The sequence below is a fragment of the Belonocnema kinseyi genome, chromosome 8 (genome assembly GCF_010883055.1).
Source record: "Belonocnema kinseyi isolate 2016_QV_RU_SX_M_011 chromosome 8, B_treatae_v1, whole genome shotgun sequence".
NCBI lineage: Eukaryota > Metazoa > Arthropoda > Insecta > Hymenoptera > Cynipidae > Belonocnema > Belonocnema kinseyi.
The window spans coordinates 130,805,907-130,818,563 of NC_046664.1; the positions used below are offsets into that span (position 1 = coordinate 130,805,907).

The 12,657-nt window shown below is 30.7% G+C and overlaps 2 protein-coding genes across 3 annotated transcripts in view; one reads left to right on the forward strand and one right to left on the reverse strand.

Annotated features, from left to right (window-relative positions):
• The window catches only part of LOC117177754, a 47,106-nt gene extending 40,405 nt beyond the window's left edge, over positions 1-6,701 (reverse strand). Inside the window, exon 1 of the mRNA XM_033368664.1 lies at positions 6,637-6,701. The gene's annotated coding sequence lies outside the window, so the exon portion shown is untranslated. The remainder of the gene's footprint in view (positions 1-6,636) is intronic.
• Positions 6,702-7,261: 560 nt separating this feature from the next.
• The window catches only part of LOC117177753 (probable DNA mismatch repair protein Msh6), a 253,143-nt gene continuing 247,747 nt past the window's right edge, over positions 7,262-12,657 (forward strand). Inside the window, exon 1 of one of the 2 annotated variants that reach the window (XM_033368662.1) lies at positions 7,262-7,518. In XM_033368662.1, the coding sequence (XP_033224553.1) occupies positions 7,392-7,518 (127 nt within the window). In that variant the 5' untranslated portion in view covers positions 7,262-7,391. The remainder of the gene's footprint in view (positions 7,519-12,657) is intronic. The other variant, XM_033368663.1, reaches the window with a different exon arrangement.

Sequence of the window (12,657 nt, forward strand, 5' to 3'; positions counted from 1 at the left end):
GAAGGTATTCAAAATTGAAAAAGGTTGTCCTTTTTCCTTAAACTTTCATAACGCGTAATTACCCATGATTATTACCCCATGTAATATATGCTCTAAGGTAGAGATATCTTTTTCTACTGATACACCATTGACCACACCGTCGACAGTACTGGACCGCTAGCAACTAAGGTACTATATGAGATGAGAATATGAAAGATGCCATTCTGGTACCCCGCTCAATTAATATCGAATTATATAAATACACTTTCATGATATAGTTTATTTATTTTTAAATTATACTGAAGCATTTCTATCAAAATATAAATTATAAATAAAATTACATGTGATCTAATGTATGAAACATTTTAATTCGACTATATGATTTTTTAACCCACAGAATTGCCAAAAAGTAGCTCTTGCAAAAATTATGATTGCAAACGAAATTTTACTCAGTTTATAAATAGGCACGCGCTAAAATTATAATCATGATTTTTTAAATAAATATTAACAAATAATTAAATAATAATAGGCTATAGGTCAAATAATAATACGGTACTTTTTTCAAGAGTTTATTATGATAGCTATTTATATTTCACATCATACGTCCTTTTTATTTGCGTGGGTTAATGTGCGTCGTTCTGTAGAAAAACGAATTCCTAATTTTACTTTCTTTTGGATCTCATTTCGCTTTAATATATCAAAACAATGCTTATAGAGAATTTAATTACATGTAAACATAATCTTCACACCCCCTATATTTGAATTATATTGTGATAGTCATACATATAAGTAATAACTTCGCATAATCTTGAATTTAAATTCGGTTTCCATTTGTCGCGTCTACAATATATGATCAACTTTGACAGTCTTTTTCTTCGCCCTAGTGGAAAACGGTAAAGTTTAAATCCATCCTCGCTTCTTTTTTTACAAACCGGAGCGCTGCAGCAGAGCATTTTTCTTATATTCTAAACCTAATGTTAATTAAACTATACGACATACTTATCGCACTGTCTCCCGCGAACCACGGAGTAATAATAAAGAGACCGATCATGCTGTACAAAGCGCCGCGAGTTTTTACTGCGTTAACTGTACATTTATTGCCAGACTTGGCGCTTAAACCCAATGCTCCAAGGAAGAGAACATGCGCACTGTGATTTTCTATCTCCTTTTCTCCCGCAAGTAATGTGTGAGTGAGTTCCCTGTTGAATGACAACTAAATACTGAGTATGTTCCTGTAAATATTGTCAATTGAGTTTGTCAATATACGTGCTTATTTATTTCTGTGTATTTTGTAAAGAATTAAGTTGACAAATTGTGACCTAGAAAGTATGGGTAAGTAATGCAGATTTAATTGTAATCATTAAATGATATGAAATGTGCAGATTGAATAATGTGACAGTATAATATTAGGTAATATGTTCTTGTGTTTTCAAGCACTGGCACTCACTCGCACACTTCTCGCGGGAGAAAAGGAGCTAGCAGTAGGTCTGTCTTTTTCATTGAATTGCATTAAGAAAAAGCAAAAATAATTGAAAACTTGATGCTGTTTGCCAATAAACAAAAAAATAGATGAAAAAATAAGTCTAACTATTACTAATTATTTAAAAAAAGAAAAACTCATGAAAATATGTAGTTTAATATGAATAAAATTTAATTTTGAGATACATTTTGAAAGCAGTTCGAACTTTATATTTTTGTGATTTAGTTTGCTCATATTATTGATTTTATTATTTGTTAAAGTTAAACCAAAATTATTTTTTGTTAAAATTATTAATCTAGCTAATGAAAAAACTAATAATATTGAAGATCTCAATGACAAAAATATTTAAAACATATACATGATCAGAAGAATTAATAAAAAATATATGACGTATATTGTATATTGAGGGAATAATTTGGTCAAAAGTTAATGAAAAGACCAATAAATGAGAAAGTGGATTTAATATTATTTAATATAATGTAGATATTTATTTAAATTGAACCGAATATCATAAATACATTTATACAGTGCAATCATTTATTTGTTGCTGAATATTGAAAGCTATTTTCTCGCTGCATTCAACCCCTAATAATTTTATTTAAAAAATTTTATTTAAAGGAGATTTTGAATTAAATAGTTAAATATATTATTGCAGACCTCATTTCTAAAATGAACAGATTATAAACTATTAAACTCTATAAACAAACGTACTGTACTCATAATGGAGTGTAGGAGGAAATTCACTTTTTTCGTTCAGTTTGACGCTCCGAACTTTTGTCTTCTCTATTTGTTTATTAATAATTTTTGTACTCAAAGCATGGAAAAACTGAAATTTTGTACATAATAATTTTTTACGCTTTGATAACTGATCAGGAAAACTTTATATTGTCTAAAATTAATGTTTAGGGACTCATGAAATACAAATAATTTGTTTATCATTCCATTTATTTGTTGGAAACAAATTTGATAAGCAAATTAACAAATAGTCTTATTATCGGTAAAATTTTTTGGTGCTAAAAGTGCTTCACATTAATGTAGGAATTACATGTAATAACAAAAATAATTTAAAAGTATATAATAACTATTGTTACAAACAATTCTTGTGGCAAAATATTATAATTTGAGATTTGTCAAATTATTATTTTCTTCAAGCGCCAGGAAGACTTCAGGTATTCCCTGAAACAATAAATATTTAATAATATTTGATAAAATATAACAATTTAAATTTTTGTAACTATATTAGATAAAGAAATTCAAAATTTTAGTCCTTTCGCATTGTATTTTTTTTACACTGGAAACATTTTAAGCTGTTGGATGAATAACTGCTAGTCACAAAAATATGTGAGAAGTTAATAATCATCAATGTTATGAATAATTCTCGTGACAAAATATTCAAATGTAAGGTTTTATCAAAAATTTTATTTTCTTTGATCGCTAAAATAGCTACGGATATTCCTAAAAAATGTTTCTTCGATCATATTTAGTGGAATATAACAACATACATGTTTATAAAAAATTTACATAAAAAATGTCCCAATGTTGGCAGTATCATTCGGAATAAGTCGGGTTTTTAATCGTAATAGAGTGGAAATGAATCATAACACTGCATGGTAAGATTCACTCAATACAAAATGTTTTGACAATAACCCACCGACTTTGCCATCAAAGAAAATTCAAATTTGATGAAACCTTAAGTTTAAATTTTTTTCTCACAAGAATTGTTAATAACAGTAGTTATTGTTAAATCTTCTCATATTTTTGTGACTAACAGTCATTCGTCCAATAGCTTAAAACATTTCCAGTGCAAAAAAAAATTCTATGCGAAAGGGCAAACATTTTAAATTTGTTTATCTAATTTGTTTACAAAAATTTAAATTGTTATATTTTTACAAATATTATTAAATATTTATTATTTTAAGGAATAAGGAATTCTGGCCATTGAAAGAAATTATAATTTGAAGAATCTCAAATTCTAATATCTTCACACAAAAATTGTTTATCACAGTGATTATTATAAACATTTAAATTATTTTTGTTATTATATGTCATTCCTACATTAATGGGAAGCACTTTTAGAAAAAAAAAAAGTTTCACCGATAATAAGACTTTGTTCATACTTTGACTGGAAAAATTATTGATAAGAAAATAGAGGAGACAACATTTTGGAGAGTCAAGATCTATAAAATTTAATGATCTTTAATTTAAAACAGAAAAATTCAAAATCGCAAGAAAATTGAAGGCTCTGGACAGTTTTGAATGAAAAAAGTGCATTTCCTCCAACTGTGCATCATGAGTACAGTACGTTTTTTTATAGATTTTAATAGCTTTTAGTCTATTCATTTTAGAAATGAGGTTTGCAATAATATAATTAACTATTTAATACAAAATCTCCTTTAAATGTACATTTTTAAATAAAATTATTAGGGGCTGAATGCAGCGAGAAAAAGCTTTCAAGATTAACAAACAAATAAATTATTGAACTGTATAAATGTATATATGATGCTCGGTTCAATTTAAATAAATATATACATTATATTAAATCCATTTTCTCAATTATCATTCGTGGCATTGATTTTTTTCCAAATGATTCCCCTAAACATTTTAATTACAATTACCACTACTTTTTAAAAATATTTCCTTCAAAACTTGAAATTTTTAAGATTTTAAAGTTTATTTGCAAACAGCATCAAGTTTTTAATTATTTTTGCTTTTTCTTAATGCAATTCAATGAAAAAGACACTTACTTTTTGTGGTGCCATTTGTTGGCTTAGTTTGACCGACATTTCCCCTCCAGATCCTAAGAAAACTACTACTGCATATATATACACGGTCGAGGCAGGGGGCTGGTTTAAACGCAATAAATGTACAGTAACCGCAGTCAGAACGTTGTACGGAGATCGGTCTCCTTATTATTACTCTGTGCCGCGGACTGTCCCGGAACCAGAATGGCGGTTGCATATTCAACGGCTATCGGAAGTGGACACAAGCCAGTGCATGTGACGAGTGCCTGAACTCTTCTACGCATGCGTCGCGCTCGGTCTCTGATTCGTTGCTGTTCGCGCGGAATTTTAAATGCTAAAAAATAACATTTGTATTGTTTGTTATGAATAATGACATGTTAACTTATATAAATGTTTATTAGGCCGATATTAATGAATCTTGAAAAATAACAATTTATTAAGAGCATACTGTATAAATAAAAAATATCCTTGGTATTCACTTGTATTTTTCTTGCATATTTTTCATTATTCGAAAATTTTGTTATTTAAAGTTTATTAAAATATAAAAATTAATTTTATTGTAGAGAAATGTTAAAATTTTGTTCCAGTTATGTTATAAATATTGTGCAGAATATTTTCATTCACATTTGGGTGAAGTGAAATTTCAAATCACATAATTCTTTTAGAATTAAATTAATTCACAAATAAGGAGTTTACAATTTTGATGAAGTATTTAAAAAAAATTAAATTCGACTTCGAGAAAAATACAAGTGAGTACCAAAGGGTATTTTTTATTTACACAGTATGCACTTAATAAATTTTTTTTTTATCAAGATTTATTAATATCGGTCTACTAAACGTTTATATAAGTTAAAATGATATTAATCATAATAAACAATAAAAACATTATTTTTTAGCCTTTCAAATTGCGCGCGAACATCAACGAATCAGAGACCGAGCGCGACGAATGCGTAGAAGTCTTCGCGGCACTCCTTACAAGTAGTGACACAAACATCTACATCCCGACTACTACTTTGCGCTCGGGTCTCGTATGGTGCGCGCGCATCTCCCACCTACTCGCGGGAAATGTCGAAATCAATGTTTCAATTAGTTTTTAAAACATCTATTACTTCATAATGTGAGACTCTATACTTTTTTTCTTTCTGTTAATGAATTAAATCTAGTAGAATTAGACAGGGGGTTCGAGAACTTCATTTTCAAAATTCCCTGATGTTTACTTGAATAATTTTTGTATTTGCCTTGATCATTAATATTCAAATCCCAACAAAATAATGGAATTTTTAACATAATATTTAAATTTTCTACCAGAAACTATAAATTCCCAACAAAAAAGTGTCATAGTTTATATTTCAATCAAAAAAGATAAAATTCATACAAAAAAAAAATAATGTAATAACCAAAAAGCCGAATTTTCAATAACTAAAGATTTTTCACTCAAGAAAGAAATAAAAGTTTATATAAATTACACAACCTTCAAGACAAAAAATGAATTTTTTATACATAAATTAAATTTTCCAACAAAAAATATGACTTCTGAGCAAAAAATAAATTTTACACGAAACTGATGCGTTTTTACTAAAGAAAAATGAAATTTTGAACCAAGAAAATGATTTCTTTGTCATAAAAAAGGAAAATTTTTAATACAAAAGATCAATCTTAACAATAGGAAAAAATACATATTCAGTTACAAAATTAATTTAAAACAAAAAAAGGCCTTTTCAGCAAAAATTTAAATTTAAATCCAAAGACATAAGCCTTTAAGCAAAAAAAATGAAGTCCTAACAATGTAGCTTAACTTTTAAAAAATATGAAAAAAGATTAATTTTCAACAAAATACTTAAACTTTCAACCAAAGAGATGAACTTTTAACTATAAATATAAATCTTGAGAGAGAAATTATTTCTGAACAAATTGATTCTAACAAATCTTTTAAACAAAAAGTTGCATTTGTATTCAAGAAATATAATATCTGTATTAAAACAGAGTACTTTTTAAGATAAAAGATTTTTTTTATGTTCAACTTTTATCAACAAAATATTTTATTTCATTTTTTAACACAAACTATAAATTTTAAACAAAAATTTAATTCTCTACAGATTAGCTAGATTTTTCAACCAAAAAGTTGCATTTATCTAAGAAAGATGGAATTTCTCTTGAATGGATGCATTTTTAATTAAAAAGAAAAACATGTTTGAAAAAATAGTTGAATTTTCATCCAGGAAGGCTTTCAGTCCTCTTTCAACGCCGAAATATTAAATTTAGACAAAAAGTAAGTTTTCTATGAAATAATTGAACTTTCAACAAAACAGCAGAATTTTCAACCATGCAATTTTATTCAAAAAATATGAAAATTCTTCTAACACAGATTATTATTGATGAAAACACAATATTATTTTTTATTTTGATAGTTTATACTTGAAAGATTTTTTTACTTACTTTCAGTATACCTTTTTTAATGCATTCGCAGGTTTCTTTTGAGGCTAAACTTCTTTCTGGAATGGTGACAGTTGAAGGGTTACGACTTAACCTCCACTATCTCGTTCAATTTTTGCATTCGAAACTTTCGAGCATGACGTCTTAAGTCAATGTCGCGTGTGAAAGTGCGTTTGCATTCTATGCGCATAAAATTATCCATGTTCATGGATACATTCATGTAACTTGAATGGCATAAAATTCAAAATGATGTAACAATTTCGCTTGCATGCAATTCAAAACGATCGCGATAAGAAACTTGGATAGGAAACTTGTCAATCCATATGAATAACAATTTTCACACCTCATTATATTATGCCATTTTTAATTAGAAGGAAGGGAAACAACGCCTTTAGGAATTTGTACAGAGCGACGATAGCAAAGATAATTGGTTAACAATAGTTTTTTAACAATTGTAAAAATTTACAATGCTATTTATTAAAGTTATTGCATACTTCAATTTAAATATCCCGCCCGCACGGTTGCTTGCGATTTTAATTACCCAAGGTGTCACATGAGCGCAGGTGTCACTCCATAAGCGGCCATATTGGAAATATTTGTCTCCAATTTTTAACGTGGCTTCAGTATTCACTCCACTGTTCCACCCCGTTATCTACGGTAATGCATCGTGGTTCTCTATTGTCTCTCATTCGTTTACCAATAATTTTCGTACCATTGTCATTTTGCCAAAATTTCGCCGGTTAAAAAAAAGAGTAAATATGAAGAAGGTGAACACTTTGTATAACTATTTTATATCGCCAAAGGGTGACAAGTCGATAAAATGTAATTCTCTGGCAGATAAATTTAAGGAGAAATCAACAACGAAAAGAGAACACAAGGAAAAAGGTGCGCGCCAAAACTGATCATTCTACAATTCATACGATATGAAATATATATAATATGCACGCACACTGAACACTCTATTCCAGTACACATGTCAACACATTTAATTGCAATCTGACAATATATATTTATTTTGTTTTTCATCCAATTAAGGGCATGTGATACTTAGAAAATTTTCGATTTTACCAGTTTTAGGTTCCCCTGGCTTTTTTTTCTAGAATAATAAATATTTTGTCTTAAAAATTTGGGAAATTATAGCGAAAATGCTAACGGACGTACCCACACACTTTTTTTGTAGGTTAATTCAAAAAAGTTTTAATTGAGCAAAATGTGATTAATTTGCATAGCGCTTAGGAAATAGTATCGATTTTTTCAGTGTTAGATTTCCCCGGCTTTTTTCCTAAGATATGAAATATTATTCCTTCAAAACTTGGGAAATAATAGCGAACATGCTAACAGACGTCCCCACACACTTTTTTTGTGTTTTTTTTTATCAAAAAATTTTTGAAATTGCTAACAACGTGCGTGTATTTTTCGGGTTATGTGTGTTACAATTCACCCGAGTGTTACTTTGGATTTAAAAATAAACATAGTAACCAATCTCCTGGAACTAGCCTTGTTTGCAGACAATCAAAAAAGTTTATTTCATAAATAATTTCCAGATTATCGGAAAGACAGAGATGAAAAACGATGTAACCTCAAAATAATGCATACCCTACCGAAAGAAATCTTCGAGTTTTCTTTAGCGAAATAGCTTGGCCCATTTGAGTCTATAAACAAAGTCGATTTGAAACAAAATAGTCTCGGAAATAGTTTGAGAGATTTGGGTCCTTTTCAAGATCCTTTTAGTGGTCGTTTTAAGAGTGGTGCGACGGTAATATAATGTTCCTTTGTATTCGTCACGTACCGGGCGGGCAAAGTTATTTACAGTAATTGGTCGTGGCTAATCCGCTCTACCTTTTTAAATTTCTCTTCAAATTATTAATACTTTTTTTTAATTGATGAATTTTCTCATTATACTTATTTATAATTATAACTTATATACTGATATACAATTGTCTAGTTAAATGCAAAAATGTTGTCTTTTTTTGCGTATCTCATTCCATTTATGAGAAACGTTCTAATAATTCCAATTTTAAGCATTAAAAAAAAAAAATTTATATATCTGAAGTCATCGAAACCCATAGATTTCGAATTATTATGTTTTAGGCTGTGAACTATGAAATTAAAAAAAATCTACTTCTAAATTTTAATCCGAAAGGTTAACAAAGGACCCTTCAGTGTCCGCTACTCTATTGAGATAGCCTCTCTGCTCGTTATTTATGATCGTATTCTTATTTCAATTTCGGAAAGGATATTTTGAAGCCTTCAGACCATTTAAACAAGCTTCCTGGATCTTTAAAAATATCTACCTGAGTGCCTGCGGGGAATTTCTTTGAGATTCCTTGACCTAAAGAATTTTTAGTATATACTCAAAGATTCTTTTCGGTAGGGTATGCATAAAATTTTTATTTAGCACAATAAATTTTGTTGTTATTATCCCTCAAAAAAGAGTCCAGGGACGTCCGTTATGATATTTTATAGCATCTCCGAATTCAGTTTTTAAACATTTTCACTGTTGTGGGAAAAAAGCCGGGGAAACTGTAAGTATCACATGCCCTTAATGAAATGAAGTTTCTAAACGTTCATCCAGTCCGACGTTAAATTTAAGGCTGCGTCTAGTCGTCTCGAATTTCGGAATAAATAGAATTTTTTCATCTTCGCTCCTCGAGCGTCGTTACAAATTTGGTAAATTAAATATGAAGCACTGAGAAACGTTTTTCTAAACATAAATTTTTATAATTATGAAAAAAGCAAGAACAAAATTTTATATAATAACTTTTTTGATTATTGTTAAAATTTAGGACCACACAAACGGTTCTTAGTGCTTTATATTTAGTTTCTCAAATTGTCAACTCAACATCGCGTTTCGTGTGAAGGAAAGTTGGTTTTGATAAACATGTGAAAATAATTTGTAAGGTTACGATCGCATGGTCTTAAAGTAAACAATGATTATTTTGATTTGAATTTCTGGATGAATAGCTAGTTTTTCGAAAATTTGCAATAAAAATTAAAATAAACTTGCGATGGAAGAAATTATAGGATATAGTTTCGAAAAGAGATTATTAGAAAAAGAGAGATGTTTTCATGGAATCGACAGTCCTCCTACTAACCTCATTCTCTTTTTGAGCTTTTCCCCACTAACTATTCATGTGTCGAGTCTCCTCCATGAGACATTGGAAATGGGTAACAATGTGACTTGAATTATTTCCGTGACCAGTCACAGAGGTGCCTTTCAGCACACGATAAGGCGCGGAAAAAGAGGTAAGAGCGTGACTTGATATATTTTTGTGACTAGTCAGGGGTGCCCCCCCCCCCATACAAAGCATTGAAAAGGAGTATGTGTGTAACTTAAATAATTACTTTGAATAGTCAAAGGCGTGCCTTTCCGCCCCATGAGATGTTGTAAAAAGGGACAGGGTGTGATCTTGCATTATTTTTGTGACCAGTCACAGGGGTGCCTTCCCGCGCCCCACGCGGCGTTGGAAAAGGGACAGGCGTGTCATCTTATATTAATTCTTTGACCAGTCACAGGGGTGCCTTTCCGCCTCCACGAGGCGATGGAAAGGGGCAGGAGTGTGATCTTACATTGTCTCTGTGACCAGTCACAGGGGTGCCTTGACGCTCGTCATGGAACATTAGAAAAGGGGTAGGTGATGTGATCTTTAATTATTTCTGTGATCAGACACAAGGCCGTCTTTCCCCTTATGAGATAATGGACAGGTTTATGGATTTGACTTTAATAATTCTTTCCGAGAATTTGTAATAATAGCTGAAAAAAATAAATATAAAATGTTCATAGTTTTATCAAGCTTCGAATGATAAAAGTAAGATCCAATCCAAACGCGCGGAAATTATAGGGAAGTTTCGAACTACGGTGACATAGAGCAAATTTATAAATTGATTTAGATGAGTTTATAAAACAAGAAATAATTCTAACTTTTAGTTTTATTCGTTTTTGAAATTTTTGTCTAGGGACAACAAGCAGTTTTGATAATCTTTGGCTAACTCAAATGGAGTAAAATTGAAAAATATATAATTTTCGAAACGTCTAGCCAAATTGTGAAAATAGGCTAGTCATCCTGAATTTCGGGACGACGAGACACTTCGTAAATTTAACTTGTGAAATTTCAAGAATAATCTACATTTAAAAAAAGCAGCATCAGCTAGAAATGTTCCGCCCTACCAATAGAAATCTCAGAGTATTCTCATGCGAAATAGCCTGGCCCATTTGAGCCTATAAGCAGGGTCGATTTGAATTATTTAGATTTAGATTGGCCTTTGGCACACTCTCTGAGTGTCAGAAACTAAATATTTAAAAAGTGAGAGCATTTTGCATATTTTTGAGAAAATTTTTTTCAAGTTTTAAAAATGTTCTGTACGGATATTTATATTATTCAAAAAGAAGAAAAATTTATCTTAATAACTTTTTGTTTTAAACCAAAATTAACCAGAGTTATAGCATTTACAAAATTCCGAAAAACACACGAAAATCAACATTTTATGCCAAATAAGGCACGATATGAAAAAAAGTCAAGAGAAGAAAAATGTTTCTTTTTGTAATGCTCTACAAGATCATCGTAACGAATTTTCTGGAAAGATGGAAAATTTAAATTTTGTCAGCATAAAAAAATAATGGAAAATCAAAAATTACATTTTGCGGTTAAGCTGTGAAAAATGGGTGAAAAGATGTGTGGACAAAAATTGTGCATTTTAAAAAGATTTATAATTTTGTTATAAATCACTTTTAACAGAATGTGTATTTTGTGTTTTAACCCGATTCATTAATCGTGGGTCGTTTTAGACCCAAGGAATTTTTCTTTTGATTTATTACTAAAAATCCGTGTACTCTGGAAAATGTCTATCCCCACCCTAAAAAAACTTTAGGACTAGAGGACTCTCTGTGCTTAATCGCGGTAATCCAGTGGCAGCCTGGCTTTCGCAGTAGGCAGATGAAGTGCGCGTTGGGTCAGAAACGACCCACGATTTCTTTAACGTCAGTGCAAACTCGTTTTGAGCGTCAAGGTAAGTTTTTTTTTTCAATTTTTCTGAAATTTATAAGTATTTTCGAAAGATATTAATTTTTTTGAGTCATATGATTTTTCATCTCTTATAGCATGGTGCAACGTACATCTAGTAAAGTCTCGAGAATTCTTCGTCCACGTACGGAACCAGCTAACTATTTGGACGAGGAAATCGAGAATGAAGTTGATTTCGTACATGAAAAATCAGAAGTTCCATCCTAAATGAACACGAGAATAAGATAAATTTGAAAGACAAACTCGAAAAAAGAAAGCGATGCTCACTTTGTGATACGAAAAAAGATCGGAAAACGAACCAATGCTCGTTGTGTCGGTTGGCCGTTTGCGACGAACACCGTTATACATGTTGCAGAGACTGTTTGTAATGTTTATAATTATAAGAATATATCGTTCTTTTTTTCTTTGTAAATATATATAATTTCCTACAAAAATATAATTTGTATAAATCGAAATATGCAGAGTTATTCATTGTACTAGGCAGTCTGATAAGTCCCTGAAAAATGAAACACGGAGACGTTTTTTTTGGCCAAAGTCGGTTTTATTTTTCAACATACTCTCCTTTTAGGTCGATACAGCGAGTCCAATGATTTTCTAACTTTTTGATACCGTCCGAAAAGTACTCGATCGGAAGGTCTCCAAAATACGCCTCAGTTTCAGCTATGAGCTCATTTGAGTAAAAGCGCTTACCGGTGAGCCATCTCTTCAGGTTAGGGAACAAGTAATAGTCGCTGGGGGCCAGGTCTAATGAATACGGTGGCTGAGGAACCAATTCGAAGCCGATTTCATGCAATTTTGCTTGTACAACTAAGCATGAATGAACAGGCGCATTGTCGTGATGATAAAGCGGTTTTTTCTTCAAATGCGGTCGTTTTGCGGCGATTTCGATTTTCAATCGGTTCAATAATGATGAATAGTATGCTCCGGTTATGGTTTTACCTTTTTCAAGATAGTCCACGAATATTATGCCATATGCATCCCAAAATACGGAGGCCATAACCTT